The following is a 22768-nucleotide window of genomic DNA, read 5'->3' on the forward strand; positions in this document are numbered from 1 at the left end:
GTAAATGTCCACATAATGAATACATTAGATACCATTCTATAGGTCTTGTTTGCCTGCCCCCTTTCCATTAAGAGGACCAGATTTTTTATTTTTCTCTCCGGATCCCTTCATTCTTCCTTATGCCCAGGGCTTCCAGTTACAAGAGCAAAATTTATCTCTGGTTTTCAGTGAGGGGAATCACGATGGCTGTTAGAGAAAAAAAGGCTCAAAGATCTCCTGTCCAGGGGAAGGAGGTGAAACCAGGTGTATAAGGGCTGTTACCCCAAAATACTTTTATCTGTTGTAGCAAAGGGAGGGCTATACATGGGTGCTGGCCAACCAACCTGGAATTATACTGTTCATTTCCTGAGAGATGCATGATGGACTCAGTATAGAGTAGGACACATGATATGTGGTAGATTGTAAAATAAGATGACTATTTAGTATGTCCACACTGAAATGATATAATATCTTTGCATATATAGAGAAAAGAAGAAAACTTACCTTGCACTTTGAAACAACTTCCTTCCTGAGAGTTAAAAAGAGTGAAATTGTTTCTCAGGTTAAGGTGCATCCAAAATGAAGGAAACGAAATATCTGGAAGGTTCCCTGAGACTGACAAAATGATATGATTAATCAATGAATGACTTTAAAAGGAAAGACAGAAAGGACAATGGACAAAGATTGTTTAATACTATGAACAAAGCATGCTTAGGCACAGGGTTTGAGTAGTATTCTACTCAAGGAAGTTGGTCAGCTCACTTCTCCAGATCTTACATACTACATGAGTTGTGAAGTATGATGAAAATCTTGGTCTTGTCAGTATCACAGATACATTGTGAGGTTTCATTGTTATTGTATGGGAAAGTATTTCTAAAATCTTCCATCTTGCAGTTATGACCAAACAGTGTATCCAAAGCTTGGTTCTTCCAGTTTAAATTTGAAAACTCCTTTTGGCCTTGAGAAATTGAATAAAAATAGGTTTACTTATTACCATTAGAGGAAAGAACTTATAGTCAATGTGTGTATGTATGTCCCTTTTTGTTTTGTGCTCATGTTATTATTTTTTTCTTAGAAGCAGAGACTAATTTTGAAGTGAAGGAGATGTCTACAAAGCTGAGCCTTTTTGTGGAAGGATCTGGCCCTCCAAGAGGCAAGAATAAGGATCCCTGTGACTTCATTTTGAGGGAAATCTGTGATGCTAAAATCAAGGTAAATAAAAATCCAAAGAGTGACTGTGAATTTGATGAAGATCCAGAAAAATACAACCAACATTCAGTCCTAAATCAGTATGTGAAATTGACCTCAGAAAATTACTGTTGTCGGTTCAGTGAATATACCAAATGCTTTCCTGAAAAATTAGGATTTAATCAGTCACATGAGAAGCGACCAGAAATGCCCATATATCAAGATAACCTAGGGCAAATTGTCTATGGCTCAAGTTTAGATCTCACAAAACATCCAAAAAGTAAACATGTAGAAATACTTTCTATGAGTAATAAAGATGGGAGACCTTTCAGTCAGAACTCTGAGTTTGGTTCCTATGAAATAATCCACTCAGGAGAGAGACATTATCAACGTAAAGAATATGGAAAAGGCTTCACACAGAGGGTTCATCTTGTTAGACATCAGAGAATCCACACTGGAGAGAAATCTTATGAATGTTCACAGTGTGGAAAGACTTTCAAACACAGGGTGAATCTTACTATACATCAGAGGATTCACACTGGGGAGAAACCTTATAAATGTACACAGTGTGGAAAGGCTTTCACACAGAGGGGTCATCTTGCTAAGCATCAGAGAATACACACTGGAGAGAAACCTTATGAATGTACACACTGTGGAAAGACTTTCAAACTGAGGAGTAATCTTGCTAAGCATCAGAGAATCCACACTGGAGAGAAACTTTATGAATGTACACAGTGTGGAAATGCTTTCACAAAGAGGAGCACACTTGCTGCACATCAGAGAATCCATACTGGAGAAAAACCTTATGAATGTACATATTGTGGAAAGGCTTTCACACAGAGGAGCACACTTGCTGCACATCAGAGAATCCACACTGGACAGAAACCTTATAAATGTACACAGTGTGGAAAGGCTTTCACACAGAGGATCACACTTGTTACACATCAGAGAATCCACACGGTAAAGAAACCTTATGAATGTACACAGTGTGGAAAGGCTTTCACAGAGAGTGGCTCTCTTGCTGCACATCAGAGAAACCACATTGGAAAGAAACCTTATGAATGTACACAGTGTGGAAAAGCTTTCACAGAGAGTAGCTCTCTTGCTAGGCATCAGAAAATCCACTCTGGAGAGAAACCTTATGAATGTACACAGTGTGGAAAGGCTTTTACACGGAGGGACCATCTTTGTAAACATCAGAGAATTCACTCTGGACAGAAACCTTATGAATGTACACAGTGTGGAAAGGCTTTCACAGATAATGGCTCTCTTGCTGCACATCAGAAAATCCACTCTGGAGAGAAACCTTATGAATGTAGACAGTGTGGAAAGGCTTTCAAACAGAGGAGTCATCTTGCTAAGCATCAGGGAATCCACACTGGAGAGAAACCTTATGAATGTACACAGTGTGGAAAGGCTTTCAAACAGAGGAGTAATCTTGCTAAGCATCAGAGAATCCACACTGGAGAGAGACCTTATGAATGTACACAGTGTGGAAAGGCTTTCACAGAGAATGGGTCTCTTGTTGCCCATCAGAAAATCCACTCTGGAGAGAAACCTTATGAATGTACACAATGTGGAAAGGCTTTCAAACAAAGGAGTCATCTTGCTAAGCATCAGGGAATCCACACTGGAGAGAAACCTTATGAATGTACACAGTGTGGAAAGGCTTTCAAACACAGGGTGAGTCTTACTATACATCAAAGGATTCACACTGGAGAGAAACCTTATGAATGTACACAGTGTGGAAAGGCTTTCAAACAGAGGGGTAATCTTGTTGCACATCAGAGGATCCACACTGGAGAAAAACCTTATGAATGTACACAGTGTGGAAAGGCTTTCACACGGAGGGACCATCTTGTTATACATAAGAGAATCCACACTGGAGAGAAACCTTATGAATGTACACAATGTGGAAAGCCTTTCACACACAGCATCAGTCTTGCTGCACATCAGAGAATCCACAGTGGAGAGAAACCTTATGAATGTACACAGTGTGGAAAGGCTTTCAAACACAGGGTGAGTCTTACTATACATCAGAGGATTCACACTGGAGAGAAACCTTATGAATGTACACAGTGTGGAAAGGCTTTCAAACAGAGGGGTAATCTTGTTGCACATCAGAGAATCCACACTGGAGAGAAACCTTATGAATGTACACAATGTGGAAAGGCTTTCTCACGGAGGGACCATCTTGTTATACATAAGAGAATCCACACTGGAGAGAAACCTTATGAATGTAATCAAATTGGAGAGCCGTTCTCTTAATGCTCCACAGTTGCTTCATGTCAGAAAAATTCCACTGAAGAGAAACCTCATAAGTCAGGGTGAGCTTGTCTTGTCCACTCTTACCTTATTTGACATAAGAGAACCCACACTAGAGAGAAACTTTAGGAATATGATCAGTGTGGTAAGGCCTTCAGGTAACAATCATCTCTTTTTTTCCAAGCGACAATTACTTTTTGATAGAAATCTTATTCCTGTCATGAATGAAGAAAGACATTGAAATGGAGAATCCAGAGCTTTTTCAGTAGGAGAAAATGTCTTCTGAACAGATCATTTCTAGATCGATTCCCTATAGGAAGGCTTTCAGCCACAGATTATCTCCTATTTCATGTCAGAGGATTCATAGTACAACAAAACCTAATGACTATGCTCAATTTTATGTGTTTTCCTATGGAGGAGGGTGATCACTCTCATTTGGAGAAGTGAAAATGATAAGTCTGAGAGGCCAGCCCCACATGTATTAGATTGGTTATTATGACAGAAAAAGAAAGTGAGAAAGCATGGAGGAGATGTGAAAAGATTGAAAAAGGAATGAACTTCAGGGGTTATTGTGAAATAACTCAACAATTTTGGAGAAGGCAATTTGAACTAGGTCCAAAGGGCATTTAAAAAAGGAAAAAGATCTATGTATATTAAAAATACAAAACACTTAAGTATTCTTTTGGGGGTGACAAAAATAGATCACTTCTCCAATTTTTACATATGACATGAGTTGTGAACTATGATGAGAATCTTGGTTTTGTCAGTATCACAGATCCATTGTGAGGTTTCATTGTTATTGTATGGGAAAGTATTTCTAAAATCTCCCATCTTGCAGTCATGACCAAATGGTGTATCCAAAGCCCGGTTCTGCTAATTTAAATTTGAAAACTCCTTTTGGCCTTGGAAAATCAAATAAAAATTAATTTACTTATTGCCATTAGTGGAAAGAACTTATATTCCATGTGTGTATGTCCCTTTTTGTTTTGTGCTCATGTCATTATTTTTTTCTTCAGAAGCAGAGACTAATTTTGAAGTGAAGGAGATGTCTACATAGCTGAGCCTTTTTGTGGAAGGATCTGGCCCTCCAAGAGGCAAGAATAAGTGTCCCTATGACTTCATTTTGAGAGAAATCTGTGATGCTAATATCAAGGTAAATAAAAATCCAAAGAGTGACTGAATTTGATGAAGATACAAAGAAATGTAACCAACATTGTCCTAATTCAGTATAGAAAATTGACCTCAGGAAATGACTGTTTTCTCAATAGTGAATACATCAAATGCTTTCCTAAAAAGTAGTATTTAATCAGTCACATGAGAGACCTGAAATGCCCATGTATGAAGGTTCAATCGCCTATGGCTCAAGTTTAGATCTCATGCAACATCCAAAAAGTAAAAAATGTAAAGATGCTTTCTATGAGTAATAAAGGTGGGAGACCTTTCAGGCAGCACTCTGAGTTTGGTTCCTATGAAATAATTCACTCTGGAGAGAGACATTATCAACGTAAATTATATGGAAAAGGCTTCACACAGGGATCATCAGAGAATCCACACTGGAGAGAAACCTTATGAATGTGCACTGTGGAAAGCCTTTCACACAAAGGGCTAACATTACTGCACATCAGAGAATCCACAGTGGAGAGAAACCTTATGAATGTACACAGTGGAAAGGCTTTCACAGAGAGCAGCTTTCTTGCTAAGCATCAGAGAATCAATACTGGAGAGAAACCTTATGAATATACACAATGTGGAAAGGGTTTCTCACAGAGGGGTAATCTTGCTGTACATAAGAGAATCCATGCTCCATAGAAACCTAATGAATATATAGTGTGGAAAAGCTTTCATACACAGGGTGAGTCTTACTGTACATCAGAGAATTCACACTGCACAGAAACCTTATGAATGTACACAAGCCTTTCAAACAAAGACATGATCTTGCTGTATATCAGAGAATGTACACTGGAGAGAAACCTAATGAATGTACACAGTGTGAAAATCCTTTCACACAGAGGGGTAATCTTGCTGTACATCAGAAAACCACATTGGAAAGAAACCTTATGAACGTACTCGGTGTGGAAAGCTTTCCACACAGAGGAGTAATCTTGTTAAACATCAGAGAAACCTTATGAATGTACACAGCGTGGAAAGCCTTTCACACAGAGGAGTAATCTTGTTAGACATCAGAGAATCCACAGTGGAGAAAAACTTCATGAATGTACAGTGTGGAAAGGCTTTCATACGGAGGAACCATCTTACTACACATCAGATCATCCATCCTGGACAGAAACCTTATGAATGTACACAGTGTGGAAAGCCTTTCACACACAGCATCAGTCTTGCTGCACATCAGAGAAACCACAGTGGAAAGAAACCTTATGAATGTACACAGTGTGGAAAGGCTTTCACAAGGAGGGGTCATCCTGTTATACATCAGAGAATTCACACTGGAAAGAAACCTTATGGATGTAATCAAATTGGAGAACCATTCTCTTAATTTTCCACAGTTGCTTCATGTCAGAAAATCGCCATTGGAGAGACCTCATGAGTCAGACTGAGTTTATGGTTGCCACTCTTACCTTATTTAACATAAGAGAATCCACACTAGAGAAAAATTTTAGGAATATGATCAGTGTGGTAAGGCCTCCAGGCAACAATCATCTCTTATTTCCAAGGGAAAATTCCTTTTTGATAGAAATCTCCTTCCTGTGTTGAATGAAGAAAGACATTGAAATGGAGAATCCAGAGCTTTTTCAGTAGGAGAAAATATCTTCTGAACAAATCATTTCTAGATGGATTCCCTCTAGGAAGGCTTTCAACCAGCGACCGTCTCTTATTTCATGTCAGAGGATTCATAGTACAACAAAACCTAATGACTATGCTCAATTTTATGTGTTTTCCTGAGGAGGAGGGTGATCACTGTCATTTGGAGAAATGAAAATGATAAGTTTGAGAGGCCAGCCCCACATGTATTAGATTGGTTATTATGACAGAAATGGAAAGTGAGAAAACATGGAGGAGTTGTTTGAAAATTGAAAAAGGAATGAACTTTTGGGGTTGTGAACTAATTCAACCATTCTGGAGAAGGCAATTTGAAGTATGTCCAAAGCACATTAAAAAACAAAAAGGGAAAAGATCTATATACATTAAAAATATAAAACATTTAAGGATACTCTTTTGGGGGTGACAGAAATACAGGAAATTAAGAGGAATCTCATCCATTGGGCAATGGCTGAGCAAATGGTAGCACAAGATTGTAATAGAATCCTACTTTGTCATTAGTGAGGAGGAGGAACTCAGAAAAACCTAGAATGACTTGACAACTGATACAGACTTTTTAATTTAATATAATCAAAATTATTCATTTTACATTTTGTAATGTTCCCTTTCTCTTGTTTGGTTTTAAATTTCCTTCCTTTCCCATAGATCTGACATATGCTATTTCACGTTCCTCTAATTTACTTATATCACTCTTCATGTTTAAGTCATATACTCATTGTGAATTTATCTTGGTATTAGGTATGAGAAATTAATCTAAACCTAATTTTCCCATACTGTTTTTCAATTTTCCCAGCAGTTTTTGTCAAATAGTGAGTTCGTGTCCCCAAAGCTGGGGTCTTTGGGCTTATGGAACACTAGCTTGCTGAGGTCATTTACCCCTAGTCTATTCCACTGATCCACCCTTCTGTCTTTTAGCCAGTACCATATTGTTTTCATGTTCAGTGTATTTTAGTTCAGTTTAAGATCCAGTAGTGCTAGGTGCCCACACTTCACATTTTTTTTATTAGTTCCCTTGGTTTTCTTGACTTTTTGTTCTTCCAGATGAATTTTGTTATTTTTTTCTAATTAAAAAAAAAAGGGTTTTTGGTAGTTTGATAGATATAGTAGTGAATAATCAAATTAAATTGGGTAGGATTATAATTTTTATTATATTAGCTCATCCTACCTATGAACAATTAATGTTTTTCCAATTGTTTAGACCTAGTTTTATTTGTGTGAAAAGTGTTTTGTAGTTGTGTTCATATGATTCCCGTGTTTTTCTTGGCAAAAAGATTCTCAAATATTTTATATTGTCTAGAGTGATTGTAAATGGAGTTTCTCTTCCTACCTCTTGCTGCTGATTTTTGTTGGCATTTTTACTCCTAACTGGGAGGGGAAGGAAGGTTACTCTTCCAAACATCTTAACTTTAGCCAGTGCACACTAAGATAGTGCCCGCTATTGACAGGAAGTAGATTTGCAAGGATGGGCTACTCTGGAAGAGCAGAGACTCACCAAAGTTTTAGGATGTCTTTTATTGCTGCTAATCCTAGCTGTACTGACTGGATACCTTGCTGCCAGTTTGTATAATCTCAAGATTTAGAGGAGAGAGTCCTCTCCCTACACCCCTTTGCCATTGTTGCCTGCCCAGTCTCTGCAACACATCCAATATAGGGTTCATCCACACTATGCCCAGTGTAGGAATGAGGAACTCCAGAAGTGTGACCTGTTGAGAGAGTTTTTCTTAATTTCTCCCTTTTTATATTTAAGAGGTAAGGGAGCAAAAAGATTTCTAAGTTAAGAGACCCTCTGCTGTGCAAATGGTCAGTTTTTGATAGAGAGTGTGGCTGAGAGTTAGTTACAGCTGGCTGTTGGAAAAGGACCTTTTGGGCTCTGGTTCTCTAGGGTAGAGGATTGTGTGGCTCACTCTTTCTGGGACTGTTGAAGCCTGAGAAACAGATTTAAGGCCTTATTGATTATTATTATTAAATTTTATTTAATTATTTAATTTAGAATATTTTTTCCCATTGTTCCATGATTCATGTTCTTTCCCTCCCCTCCTCCTACCCACCTTGAAGCCTATGCACAATTCCACTGAGTTTTACTTGTGTCATTGATCAAGACCTATTTCCATATTATTAATATTTGCTCTAGGGTGACCGTTTAGAGTCTACATCCCCAATCCTATCTCCATTGACCCATGTGATCAAGCAGTTGTTTTTCTTCTGCGTTTCTGCTCCCACAGTTCTTCCTCTGGATGTGGATAGTGTTCTTTCTCATCAGTCCCTCAGAATTGTCCTGGATCATTGCATTGCAGCTAGTAGAGAAGTCTGTTCTATTTGATTGTGCCACAGTGTATCAGTCTCTGTGTATAGTGTTCTCCTAGTTCTTCTCCTTTCACTCTGCATCAGTTACTGGAGGTCATTCCAGTTCACATGGAATTCCTCTAGTTCATTATTCCTTTCAGCACAATTGTGTTCCATCACCAACAAATGCCACAATTTGTTCAGCCATTCCCTAATTGAAGGGCATCCCTTCATTTTCCAATTTTTTGCCATTACAAAGAGCGCAGCTATGAATATTCTTGTACAGGTCTTTTTCCTTATTATCTCTTTGGGGGTACAAACCCAGCAGTCCTATGGCTGGATGAAAGGGCAGACAGTCTTTTAGGGCCCTTTGGATATAGTTCTAAATTGCCTTCCAGAATGGTTGAATCAATTCACAACTCCTCCAGCAATGCATTAATGTCCCAATTTTGACACATCCCCTCTAGCATTCATGAGTTTCCTTTGCTATCATGTTAGCCAATCTGCAAGGTGTGAGGTGGTTCCTCAGTTGTTTTTATTTGCATTTCTCTGATTATAAGAGATTTAGAACATCTTTTCAAGTGTTTATTAATAGTTTTGATGTCATTATCTGAAAATTGCCTATTCATGTCCCTTGACCACTTGTCAATTAGGGAATGGCTTGATTTTTTTGTACAATTGATATAGCTTCTCATAAATTTGAGTAATTAGACCTTTGTCAAAGGTTTTTTGTTATAAAGATTTTTCCCAGTTTGATGCAAAAGAGAGTTCTTCATTCTTTGAAGTGAAGACTGAAGAAGAATCTGATAACTGAACCTGAGACCCTGTTCCTGATGAGGCTGTTCTTAAATCCCTTTCTTTGGGCTGACATGTGGTGAGTGAAAAAGCTCATTCTTAACTGATGAATTTTTTTGAAGAGACTAACCTTAGGAGAAACCTATCCTCTTGAGAGAGACTTGCAAAGGGTCCATGGATTTGCCAGGGCCAACTGAAACTAATTCTCCCTGTCTGGGTTGAGTCAGGGGCCAGGAGTAAATTACTTAGTACTTAGGCTAGATATCTTACCCTATCCTCTCTCTTGACTTTCTTACTTCACTCTTTCTATATTTTGTAAATAAATTGTAAATAAATTTCTTTGGAATTAATTAAATTCCTGGTGACCCTATTTTAAAATATAATTCAGTCATATCTTTTGTAAAATAACCCCTTTTCACCCTTTACATTTTATTTGGCGACCATGAAGGGATGAGAAAACTCATATGTTAAGACACAGGACTCCTTGTGGAATAATTTATATCAAAGTACCTAAGAGTCGGCTGTTCTGGCTCCCCTATCCCTGAGAAATGATGAAAGTTCAAACCAGGGAATGATACTTCCCTTTTACACAAAAATCTAGTTTTTTTCTCTCTTATATTATGGCAATCAGAGGGAATGAGAAAAAACTCTCAAAATTTTTAAGAAAGCCTAGATAAAAATTTTTAAGCCACATTTCTCATGACAAGGTTTTGCACCCACCCACCCACCCTGAGAGAACTCTGCTGATTTTTTTTCTTTCCCTACTTTTTGCCTGGTCACTCTCCCTACAGGCTGGGCTACTTTTCGCCAGGGGACTCTTGGAGAAGAGGAGATAAGTCACTTCTCTCACCCATTTGTTTGAGCCCATGTTCCTCAGTTCCTCACTGCTGCCTCTGGCATTGCTGATACTGCTTCCTCCTGATCTCTGGCCCCAACCCCGTTTGCTCATCCAGCCCCAACCCCAGTCCCAGGTCCCAAACTGCTGGTAGCTGCTACTGTATCTTAAGAACTTACAAACTTGGAGCCGCTCTCTGGGCAACTGGTAAAAACCCAAGGTGTATTTTCCTTAGGCAATGATTAGCCTCCTAACTCCCTCTCCACGTGGCTAGAGAAACAAACTGATTCCTAGAATTTTACCTAAGGGGGAAGGGGAAGGGAAGAAGGAAGTTAGTCTTCCAAACAGGAAGTAAATTGCCAGCATGGCATACTCGATGAAAGAGCAGTACCTTGCCTATTTCAAACAGCTTTTATCACTCATGAGTGCACTGATCCTTTCACTTATCTTGCCTGAGATTCAGGGGAGAAATTCTTCTCCCTACAACCCTTTTCCCTTTGGGCCTGCCTAGTCTATAAGATTCATCCAATTTGGGATTCCTTCAGACTATGCTTAGCAAGGAGTTCTCCCTCGCTATGGGAGATCCAAGAATTCTGACAAAAGGAATCTGAATGGATAGAGAAAGGAACTTTAGAGTTTGGAGGTGAAAATATTAAGCCTTTTTCAGAATCCATTGTTTTATGAAAGTCTCTTTATTTTACTGTATTTTGTTGATTGTCTTATTTAAGATTTAATTTTGTTGTTTTAAGTTCATATATTAATGTATTTAATACTATTCTGATACACTGAATCAGTTTAATCTACTATTTTTTAACTATTAGATTTATTCTGTTACCTTTCCCCTATGACTACTGAAAAAATATTATAAAATCCCATAAACAGCTTTTTTTTTCCATTTTGCATTTAATTGTCACATAGATGATGGATGTACTCAAACTGGCCAACAACCTTTGGAGAATTTAATGACCTAAGAATATAAGTGGTAATTCTAAGGCGTCTTCAGAAGTAATTTTAATTAACTAGTAGTTTCCAATTGGATGATTTTTAAAAAAACATTTATATTATAAGGAACGTTATATTAAAGGTAGAGAAACAAAGAAATGTTCCTACTGTTAAATTTAAATTGTGGTTGGACTCTGAATATTTATATAGGTCACCATGGATTTAATTTCTAAATCCCAACATGAATTACTAAAGGTAGAAATTCTAAGGCCCAAATTAGGGAAAAGAGTCTCAAGACAATGGGCCTTTCTCACAGGCTTACACCTCCGAGAAAGGCAGGGTTACTAAGTCAGCCTTTCACTCACCAATGGTGACCATCTAAAAGGAAAGCATTCTGAGGTCTCTTGCACAAGCTCCTCCAGGGTCCAGTTACTCTTCCAGTCTCTCCTCAAGTGTCTGTTCTCCAGTCGAACTCCAAGTCAGAGTTCTTCCATCTATCTTTTCGAATCCCTTCCATGGTCCTCTTTTTAAAAATCTTTTTCTTGTGTCACTTTCCCTAAATTTCACATCTACAAATCACAGCAGATGCTCCTCTCCACGATTGCCCACTCTTTACTTCACACCTTCTTTGGTTAGATTATAATTTTTTTTGTTAGTTCACCTTTTGTAGTTAGTTAACACCTTTTTGTAGTTAAAAATTGTAGTTCTACTTAAAATACTGAGTTATCACCTTTTGGGGATTAAGATCTAAAAATAGATTGTGCATTACAATTCAATCTTCCCAATAAAGGAAGATCTAAATACCTTCATTGTTACAATCAAGGGATTACAATTTAATCTTCACAATAAAGAAGAGCTAAGTATCTTTATGGTTACAATCAGGGGAGAGCTAAATCCAATCTTCACACTACCAAGGTGTTTCTGTGAAGCAGGAAGCCAAAAAGAGCTCCTGCAATACTCTTCAGTTTAATTTACTTCCACCAGAATAATCTAGATTTTTGGTGATGCTCTAGACCCAAATAAGTTTTACTTTGTTTAAAAATATATTTGCCAAGGTTGAAAGATTTGCTACATATATAAAAATTGTGACAAATATCCATCAGTTCATACGTTTTTTTATGTCATATCACAAATTATATGAAATATGATAGTGGGTTTGTTTGCTATTGTAATTAACTGGGCTATTGTGAATTTTGGAGACTTTGGTACTTCCTTGATTGTGTGTTATCTATTGTATTACTGTTTTATTCTGAAAATCATAATATACCTACACCATGCTTCATGGCCAAGTTAAAAAGGAAATGGATCTCATTTTTGGTGAGAAACCTTTGTATTGTGTCACTGATTATAAGCTATATATTTTTGATTTTTAAAACTTTTAAATTGTTTTTCTTTGATGTGCAATATAGTATGAGTTTTATTTTTCCTCTCCTTTTTGTATTTGAAGCACATGTCAACAGTTGTATTGAGAAGATTTTTCTTTAATTATTTTTTGATTTTGCAGTAATACAAGTTTAAAATACATTTGCCCTAATATCAATGGATACCCCAAAAACTTTAAACCATAAAAATGATTCCATTGATTGTTTAAAAAAATTATGGGACTTTGCTTAATGATTCTGTTTGATTCCAGGAGAAGAAAATACAAAAAGAGCCATTGCACAATGCCAAAGAAGCACAAAGCTAAACTGCATAGTGCCGATTGAGCACAAGGTCAAAGAGACCAACCAATTTCAATGGGATTAATGAAATTTTGAATCAACCACAAGAGGACTTGAAGTTGTTTGGGGTTTGAGGTTGCGGCTGTTTTTACATATGTCAAAGGCAGGTCTTCTTTGTCCCACATTCTACCAAGTATCTCAAATTTGGCTCCTACCTGGCTCCTATAATATAGTCCTTATTTGTCTTTCATTGTGTGGCAAAAACTTTCTGTAATCCTGGCTGCTGGCTGGGAAAGTGCATAATTACATTCAAGGACCTATTATAGGTTTATTTTCCTTTACTTAGAATTTTTTCACATAATATTTTAATTGTCTATATTTCATCCAAAAGTTATCTTTTCACTCTTCTTTTTGGTTTTCATTTCTCTAACCAACTGAATCATATACCTCATAACTCAGCCGTACATTCCCAAGTGATCCCTGCGTTTTTCAACACCCTCTTCAGGGGGATGTATTATTATTATTATTATAAATTGCAAAGTTTAAATTCCTTTTGAGAGTAATTTTAGCATAAAAAACGTGCTACCTCTCTGAATCCAGAAAGTGAACTGTTTGGAGAAGACACCACGAAGATGCCTACAAAGACAACACACTGCCCCAGAGGATCCAGAGTGACCTTTGGGATGTGGTGATTTGAACTGTGTGGGGTTGAATGCATTTGTTTTGTATGTATACTCTTTTGCTGAAGGGGACTGTCTCCTAACTGGCTTTTTGTCAATGTGCCTAACAATCATTGGTTTTGCTCTCTTTTCCTTTTGTCCTCCAATTATTCTAATTTCAAAGTTGGTTATGTTGACAAGCTCCATTGGAGAGACTAGTCTTCCACGGATCTTGGGGGGGAGGGGAATGTATAATTGAAAATCTATTCCCAAGAAAAGAATTACATTTCCCAGGAGCACATGAACTTCCTGTCATTATGTACTTCCTGTAGACAGGGGATATTAAGCAGGGACCTACTCTCTTTTGCTTGCAGGAAGCATGGTGGAGATAGTAAGGTGGGGGTTTTGAACTGGCTGATCAGCCATGGACACGTGGTCTTTAATTTTGTATCTCTTTATTCCTTTATTTCTTATGATCCCTAATAAATCTAAAATATAATATTTTTAAAATTGAGATTTAATTTTAACTATTACGCTTGGAACAAATACATGGTATTGATTCCAAGACAAAGGTAAGGGCTTAAAGAAGAATATTAAGAATTAAAATGTATATACTGCCTGTCATATACAAAGCAGAATAGTAGACTTCTTAGGTGGCAATATTTCTGTATTCCCCTTTAGACAAGTGAAATCACACAGGTAAATTTCACAGCCTGCCTGAATCATTATATTTGCCAGCATTCTGGATGAAATATAGATTGTCAAAGTATCATGTGTAAAAATTCTAAGTAAAAGAAAAATAAGTTTATAACAGATCCTTGAATCAGGGCCCAATTAAAGTAATTTCTTATTCCACAAGTCTGTAGGACAAGATGAGTAATATTTCACTTACCCATTTGCAGCCAAGACTACAGGAAGTTGCCCTACTATAAGAGAGAAAAGGAACTAGATTATAGGAGCAAATGGGAGCCAGGATGGAGCCAAAAATCGATGTCGTGTATTTTATATATGAGTTGTGGTACAAAGAAGACCTGCATTTAACACATGTTAAATAGCCACAACCTCGAGTCTCACACATGACCAAGTCCTTGCACTCTTTGTGCAGAATTTCATCAATCCACGTAGGACTGGTTTGGTCTCTTTGACCTTGTGCTTGATTGGCACTATTGTCAAGATGATTTTAGGGTTGTGATTTAAAATCTAGATTTAATTGGTCACCGGGGAAAATCCCAAATAAAATACCCAAATCAGTCTGGAAATTTATGGTAATTTAATTACTATAGAGGGAAGGAATTTAAGGAGAAGGAGGGAAGAGGATATAGGATTCCTCCTGCTTGGCCTGTGCCAGGGGAAGTTTAAAATTCCCGCCTCTAGGTCTCTGAAGAAGATTGGAGGCTTCTAATGGGATAAAGTTGGAAAAGTAAAGGAGGAAACTCAGCCACCAAACCAGACAAATAGCTTGTAGCCACGCTGCTCTCAGCTAACTCTCCATTGCCAATAAGGTGCAGGAGAGAGCAAAAAACCCAGATATATAGACCTTTCACCCTTGTGTCTCCTCATCTAAATTTTCACGTCTACCAATCATATCAAAGGCTTTTCTCCAGGATTTCCTATACTTTTAGTTCTCATCTTCTTTGCTTTGATTATATCTTTAGAATTACTTAACATTTCTTTGTTAAGTTAACCTTTTGTGAGTTACTTGATCTTTTTGGGATTAATTTAACCTTTGTAGTCACTTAACACCTTTTTGTATTAAGATATAAAAATAGACTTGGCTTAAACTTCTATCTTCACTATAAGGTGAGAATTAAGTACCTTCATTGTTACAATCAATGGAGAGCTAAATCCAATCTTCACAAACTGATGGAGTGAAAGGAGAAGAACCAGAAGAACAATGTACAGAGACTGATACACTGTGGTACAATTGAATGTAATGGATTTCTTAAGTATTAGCAGTGCAATGAACCAGAACAATTAGGAGGGATTCATGAGAAAAAACACTATCCATATTCAGGGGAAAAACTGTGGGAACAGAAACACAGGAAAAAAAAACTGCTTGATCACATGTGTTGATGGAGATATGATTGGGATATAGACTCTAAATGATCACCCTAGTGCAAACACAACAATGTGGAAATAGGTTTTGATCAAGGACACATGTAAAGCCCAATGGAATTGTATGTCAGCTATGGGAGGGGTGGGGGGAGGGGAGGGAAAGAGCATTACTCTTTAACCAAAGAAAAAAATTCTAAATTGACTAACTAAAATTAAAAAAATTAAAAAACAAAACAAAGGAAAAATAAAGTTCCTTTATCTGTTCAGATTCCTTTTGTCAGAACTGTGCTATTTCCTGTAGTGAGGGAGAACATGGGTTTGAGGAATCTCAAACTGGATGAATCTTAGAGAATGGGCAGGCCCAAGTGGCAAAGGGTTGAAGGGAGATGAATTTCTCCCCTGAATCTCAGGCAAGATAAGTGGAAGGATCAGTGCACTCATGAATGGTAGAAATTGTTTGAAATAGGCAAGCTACTGCTCTTTTGTAGAGTACACCATGCTTATAATCTTACTTCCTGTTTGGAAGACTAATTTCCTTCTCCTTTCCTTTCCCCCCTGAGGTAAAACACTAGCCCAGAGAGTGGCTCCAAGAACTCCTAGCTTCTCAGTAGCAGCAAGCAGCAACCTGGCAGGATTAGTAACAGGGGCAGCTACCAGGGCTGGGGGGGGGGGGCTGGAACAGGAGGATGAGTGACTGGGATCAAGAAGGTCAGGTTGTCCCCTCCTGGGACAACCCAGGAGGCTAGATCACCAGCAGACTGTTAAGATTAAAATTTTGGGGTTTAAGCTATGGCAGGTAAAAATTAGTTTCTCTGTCAAGGAGTATTATATTTTTAGAGTTTTATTTAACATTAAGAACTTAAGAAGATACAAGTAAGAAAGGCATGTGTCTAGGCCCAGAGAGCCCATTCACAACCACTCACATCTTGCCTGCTAGGTAGAGAGATGCGTCTGCTTGGAAGTGGAAATAGGAAAGAGACTCAGTAGGCTTTTACAACCAGTTAAATAGAACTTTTGATCCCACCTGGGTGAGGATTTCAGTGAGATTACAAAGCATCCTGGGAAGTGTCCAAGGACTTCTGGGGATTGATGTACCAGGTTCAAGTCTCCATTTTTACAAGTAGCAGAAGAATGAGTAAGAAGAAGGCTCCTGGAATTAGTAGCTGGAGTGAGTGAAATCAGGAGCAGTCATGCCAGAGGCAGCAGTGAGGAACTGAGGAACATGGGCTCAAGCAGATAGGCAAGAGAAATGGCTTATCTCTTCTTAATCAAAAGTCCCGGGATAAGTCCTTCAAACTAATGCAGCCAGGCCAGTAAGGCTACTGGGCAAAAAGTAGAGAAAGAGGAAGTAGAGAGTTTGTTGTTCTCAAGGGTGGATGGGTGGGCGAATTATTTTTTTTTTTTGGCAGGAGAAATGTGGCTTTAAAAATTTTTATACTAGACTATCTTAAAAAAAATTGAGAATTCTTTTCACCAAGTGGTTGCCATCACTGCAAAAATTAAAATTAGTCTCAATAATAAACATTTTGTTTTAGGAGATTTGTTTAAAGGATCATTAGGAATAAAGGAATGAGGGATACAAATTAAGTCCATGTGCCCATGGCTGATTAATTTCAAAATCCCCATGCTTAACTTACCACCTCCACCATGCTGGTTGCAAGCCCAAGAAAGAGAGAAGGGCAGGACCACCCACTCAATATTTATCCCCTCTCTACAGGAAGTATGTAATGACAGGAAGTCAGTGGACTCCCAGGAAATGTAGTTCTTTCTTAGGGTAACAGATTTTTCAATTATACACCCCTAGGGGTAAAACAACAGCTTGCTTCCCCTGCCCCATTGACAGGGAGTTAAGAGTGTAGAAGCTCTCTTGCCTAAGGGAAACACATCTGGGCTTCCAAGGCAAACAGTGAGTAAACAACATCTGTTGGCAATGCAATGAAAAGAGGGATCTGCACTTTTTAAACCTCCCAAGAGTGTCTCCAATCAGCAGGATCAACAGCAACAGCAGCTGGAGGAACAGGAGCAGGAGCAGCAGCAATGCTGGGAATGAAGAGAATCCTTTGGAAGGGGGAAAGGGCAAAAAGCCATGGGAGGAAAAGTGGTTTCTTTTCAAACTAATCTAGTCAGAGAGAATTAAGGGTTTTGGACCCCACTTCTGGTCAGGATAAACAGAGGATTTAAATTAATGTGTAATACTTCAAGTATTATATTTATAGAGTTCATTATCTGACAAAAGAGAACCACATGACTAAGTTTTTATACCTGTTCAAAATGCCTGCTCCATCAACGTCTCCACAGGAAGGAAAGAGAGGTCAAGAAACAGAACTCCACCAAATTTATCTCCTGTATATGTCAGCACATAAATACAGGAAGAGAGTAGGGTACTGGTGTAATTGATGATATGGCAATACCAAATGGATCTGCAGAAAAAGCAAGAAGCTTAAAACTCTTGGAATGTCAATCATTGGAGGAAGGGCAAAGGAGGAGTGACAGTGTTCCAATGGAATCTTGAAGGGGGCAGTTAGGAAAGTCCAGTTGCTTGAACTTCACTTCCTTCTCTGGCTATTGGATGAGCAGGTGGAAGACAAACTCTCTCTTTGGTTATTGCTTATTCATAAGACTGAATGCTGAGAAGACTCTTGGGTTGAACCCAAAAGAAACCTGCTAGCATTTGTTATCAACAAATATCTTTCCCTTAGGGAGAGATAATTTTGTTTCCTGAATTTGAATACATCTTGAACTCTTCAATCAACAGGGATAACTTAGAAAATATAGGGAGACCTATTTTCCTCTCACCCCCACCCTCTACTTACCTCCTCTACCCAAAAGAATAAAAGACCTCTTAGTTAAAAGATTTGATTTGTGAGATTTAGTTATTAGGGGAAGTCTTCAAGCTTACCATTTCTGAGAAGAACATTTCAAGACAGTTGAAAGGGAACAGGAAGTAGTGTAAGAGGAGGAGCCCAAGACTCAAGTCATTCCCCTAGTTTGTTTCCTGGTGTTACTGCTCTAACACTTCCTTATTACCATAATTCCCCTAATAGTGGCATATACTACACTGGGAATTGTAGTTTTTCTGGGGATAGTAGTTTTGCTGGAGATCATAGTTTTTAGGGCAACAGATTGAAATTACACAGAGCTAACAAATCCTTGGTCTATTCTAAAATAACTGAGGTATCACCTCACGCCTATCAGCTTGGCCAATATGGCAGTAAAGGAAAGTGATAAATGTTGGAAGGGAATGTGAAAACTGGAACACTAATACATTGTTAATGGAGTTGTGAACTGATCCAATCATTCTGGAGGGCAATTTGAAACTATTCTCAAAGTATTATAAAATTACACATATTCTTTAATGGTTTATATAAATCACAAAAAAAGGATAAAGGATCTACTAGTACAAAAATGTTTATATATATATATATATATTTTTTTTTTTTGTGGTAGCAAGGAATGAAATTAAGAGAATGTCTATCAATTTGGGAATGGTTGAACAAATGTGGTTTACATTGGTGATGGAATACTCTTGTAGTATTAAAAATGATGAGCAGGATTATTTCAGAAAGAGCTGGAAATACCCAAATGAAGTGACGCAGAGTGAAATAAACAGAACCAGGAGAACACTGTACACGTTAACAGCAATACTGTATGATAATTAATTGAGAGACTTGGCTTTTCTCAACAATACAATAATCCAGGATAATTCGAAGTATTTATAACAAAGAATGCTATCCACCTCAAGAGAACGAACTGCTGGAGTCAGATGCAGATCAAAACATACTATTTTTCACATTAGTTTATTTACAGTTTATTTTGGGAGTTTGGTTTTATAGGAGTATTCTGTCACAATGGCCAATATGGAATTATATTTTGCTTGACAACAATAGCCCATATCAAATTGCCTACCATCTCTGAGAGGGGGAAGGGGGAAAAGGGAGGGAGGAAATTTGGATTTTATAATTTCAGAAAATGTGTATTGAAAATTTTTATTACATACAATTGGGAGAATAAAATATCTTTGAGTAAGGAAAAAAAGAAAGTATAGAGGCAACTAGAGCAGGGAAACAGAATAGAAAAACTAGCTGTGAATGGAATTGAGTCCTTAAAATGGGAGCAGAGGCAGTTATTAGGGAGGCAGTTTCTATAAGTGAGGAACTCAAGAAAGATGTGTTGAAGAAATGTAGCAAGAATAGGCTTAGGTAGCAAGTATTAAGCCCAGAAAATCCTAAGGATGGGCAGAAACTAGGGAGTAAAGGGAACAAAAACATTGCTTTAAACAAATTTTCATTTCATTTTATTTCAAATTTAAGAACTAGATTTGAGGGTCACTATTCCACTGAGACAAGAGGAGAAATTCAAAAGGAATTCTTAACCCATGGAGTTGGCAAAAGGGCAGGTATGATACAAGATATTTAATCACTGCTATTTACAGCTAATGTCGATGTTTTGTCCAGTATTTCTCATACCCTTGGAAGAGCCTCTGTGGCAAGGTTCTTGGCTCTGGTTTCTGCTTTATTCCTTAACCCTTCCAGAGCATTCTTGTCTGGTCTTATCAGGATCACATAGCACTTGGGAATAAAGATGCAGCCCAGTAACCCAACACTGGAGGCCAAGATGGCAAAAATCTCCATGGCTACCATAGCTTTCCCCTTGGAACCCTGATATGTGGGGAGGAAGCAGATCCACACACTGCAGAAGACCAACATGCTGAATGTGATGAACTTGGCTTCATTGAAGGTGTCAGGAAGGTTCCTGACTAAAAAAGCCACTATGAAGCTGGCCAAGGCCAGGACACCCATGTAGCCCAGGACACAATAGAAAGCAATTGAAGAGCCTTCCTTACATTCAATGATGATGTGACCAGGTTCAGAGTGTGGGTCTGTACCTAGGAATGGGGGCAAAATTCCCAGCCAGATCCCACAGAGAATCACTTGGATCCCAGAGCATATGAGGACAAGAGAATTGGCCACGCTAGGCTGCACCCACATCCTGATCCTGCTCCCTGGTCTTGTGGCCTTGAAAGCCAGAACCACCATGATGGTTTTGGCCAAAATAGAGGAAACTGCCACTGTGAACACAATTCCAAATGTTGTCTGCCGAAGAAGACAGGTTACTGTGGTGGGATGGCCAATGAAAAGCAAAGAACAGAGGAAGCAAAAGATGAGAGAGATGAGGAGAGTGTAGCTGAGAACCTTGTTGTTGGCTTTGACAATGGGAGTATCTTGATGCTTTATAAAGAGGATGAGGATCAGAAGTGTGAGGAGAGAAAAGGAAATAGCCATGCAGGTCAGTGTCCATCCCAAAGGTTCTTCTACACTGAGGAAGGTCACTGCCTTTGGGAGGCACCCATCTTTCCCTCTGTTTGGATACTGATCTTCTGGGCACTTCATACAACTGTCCATATCTGCAATTTAGTAACCAATGAGCAAATTATTAACTGCATTCAAGACCCTATACAAGACAGTGGAGACATAAAATAAAATTTTTAAATGTGACATTCCCTGCCCACCAGGATCATATGTTTACTTTACTTCTGATATGCAACATATATGCAAATGAGCCAACTCAAGTGATTTGATGAGGGAAAGAGAACCAAATGGGGAAGGTTTAGTGAAAGGAAGATTACATGTACCTTGAAGGCATATAAGAATATCAAAAGGGGAAAATGGGAGGTTTCGTGTTCCAAGCATGAGGACAGCCTTGGGAACGTCACAGAGGCAAGGGATAGAATGTGAAATGTGGAGCACATCCTGTTTAGATGGAAAAGAGATCCCATGAATAAGTCCACTATGATATGCCTTCAGAGCAGTTTGGATGTGAATTGTACAAGAACTTTGGATGTTAAACTAAGAGTTTATCCTAGACCTAATAATGAAATGTTGATCAGGAAATAAATGACATAATGAAAATTGTGACTTAGGAAAATTAGTTTAGCAGCTTTGGAGAGGGTGAACTTGAAGGAGAGAATAGAAAGACCAATTAGGACATATTACCAAGACCAAGTAAAAAGTAAGAAAAGCTTGAGTTAGAATTATAGCTACACAATTTGGAATTGTGCCCCACGGTCTATTAAACAATGCATACCCTTTGCTCCAGTAATAACACAACTAGATCTGTACTCCAAAGAGATGGAAAAAGAGAGGGAAGGACCTACCTGTACAAAAATATTTATAGCAGCTCTTTTTGTGGTGGCAAAGAATTGGAAATTGAAAGGATGTCAATCAATTGGGAAACAAATTGTGGTATATATTGGTAATGAAATATTAGTATGCTGTAAAAAAATGATAAACAGGATGATTTCAGAAAAAAACTGGAAAGACCTACATGAACTGATGTAGTATGAAATAAACAGTACAAAATTGTACACTGTAACAACAATATTGTGGAATGTGTATAGTTAGAAATTCTTGAACCTTTAAAACTATATTACCCTAAATACCTTTCTATATTACCTAGAATCCTTTTCTCCTTGTGCACAATTGAGTCTTCATGTAATTGTTTAAAAGCTCTGTAACTCCTCCCCCTGTCTCTCTTCTCTTGTGACCAGGCTGGTTTGGGTAGCTTTTACTCTAGTTATTGTTAATAAAATTTAAAAATATAATACTTAGTTATTGAATATTAATTTTAATCTTTACATTTATGGACAGCCACTTCAGGAAATGAATTCTCAAAATTTTTGAGCAGATAGCCTTATCGTGAAGATGGTGAGTTTGCCTGGTCTCCACTCATCTTGAGGGCCTAGTGGCCAGGCATCCCTACACTTCTGCCCATCTACCTGTTTTCCCACCATGGGCTTGAGCCCATGCGACCCCCACTACAGCTGCTGCCACTGTTGCAGCTGTGTTCCTGCTTCCTGCCTCCCAGCCCCTCTGCTCCTACCACTCTTGCACACCCATCTGATGTGCTGATCCTCTGCAGCCTCCCACTGCTATCTCTGATTCAAGACTCTGCTCAGAGGGTGAGATTCCCCAATCCCTGTGGCCACCTCCCTAAATCCACAAGGATTTTCTAGCCTTCCCTAGTCATTTTTCATCATGGAGAAGTGAACTCATGCTATTCATCCCCACCCACTTATAGTTTCTAAGTTGATTTCTTAAGCTGTTCCTGGATTCCTAGTTTAGAATGCTGGTACTAGTAGTTTTTCACAGGGAGGGCAGTTAGTTTAAAATCAGTAGATTTAAAGTAAAAATTTTGAGGAATAAGCCTGCTTTTTCCTTTTCCTTATAAATCCAAACACAAGGGGTAGCCAGTCCTTCACTTCATGTGCAAATACCCTATAGTCCTCCCTAGTAGTTTTGCCCTTCCTTCTGTTTATTCTGTAAACAAAC

At 38.3% G+C, this 22768-nt stretch overlaps 2 protein-coding genes across 7 annotated transcripts in view; one reads left to right on the plus strand and one right to left on the minus strand.

Moving 5' to 3' along the window:
- The window catches only part of LOC100619140 (zinc finger protein 420-like), a 69096-nt gene extending 47053 nt beyond the window's left edge, over positions 1–22043 (plus strand). For all 6 annotated transcript variants that reach the window (XM_056825852.1, XM_056825855.1, XM_056825856.1 and 3 more), the window contains one exon: positions 1055–22043. In XM_056825852.1, the coding sequence (XP_056681830.1) occupies positions 1055–3435 (2381 nt within the window). In that variant the 3' untranslated portion in view covers positions 3436–22043. The remainder of the gene's footprint in view (positions 1–1054) is intronic.
- Positions 19901–22768, minus strand: part of VN2R610 (vomeronasal 2 receptor 610) — a 43100-nt gene continuing 40232 nt past the window's right edge. The window contains 1 exon segment of the mRNA NM_001099593.1: positions 19901–20844. Within this exon segment, the coding sequence (NP_001093063.1) occupies positions 19901–20844 (944 nt within the window).

The sequence above is a fragment of the Monodelphis domestica genome, chromosome 4, assembly GCF_027887165.1.
Source record: "Monodelphis domestica isolate mMonDom1 chromosome 4, mMonDom1.pri, whole genome shotgun sequence".
NCBI classification, from domain to species: domain Eukaryota; kingdom Metazoa; phylum Chordata; class Mammalia; order Didelphimorphia; family Didelphidae; genus Monodelphis; species Monodelphis domestica.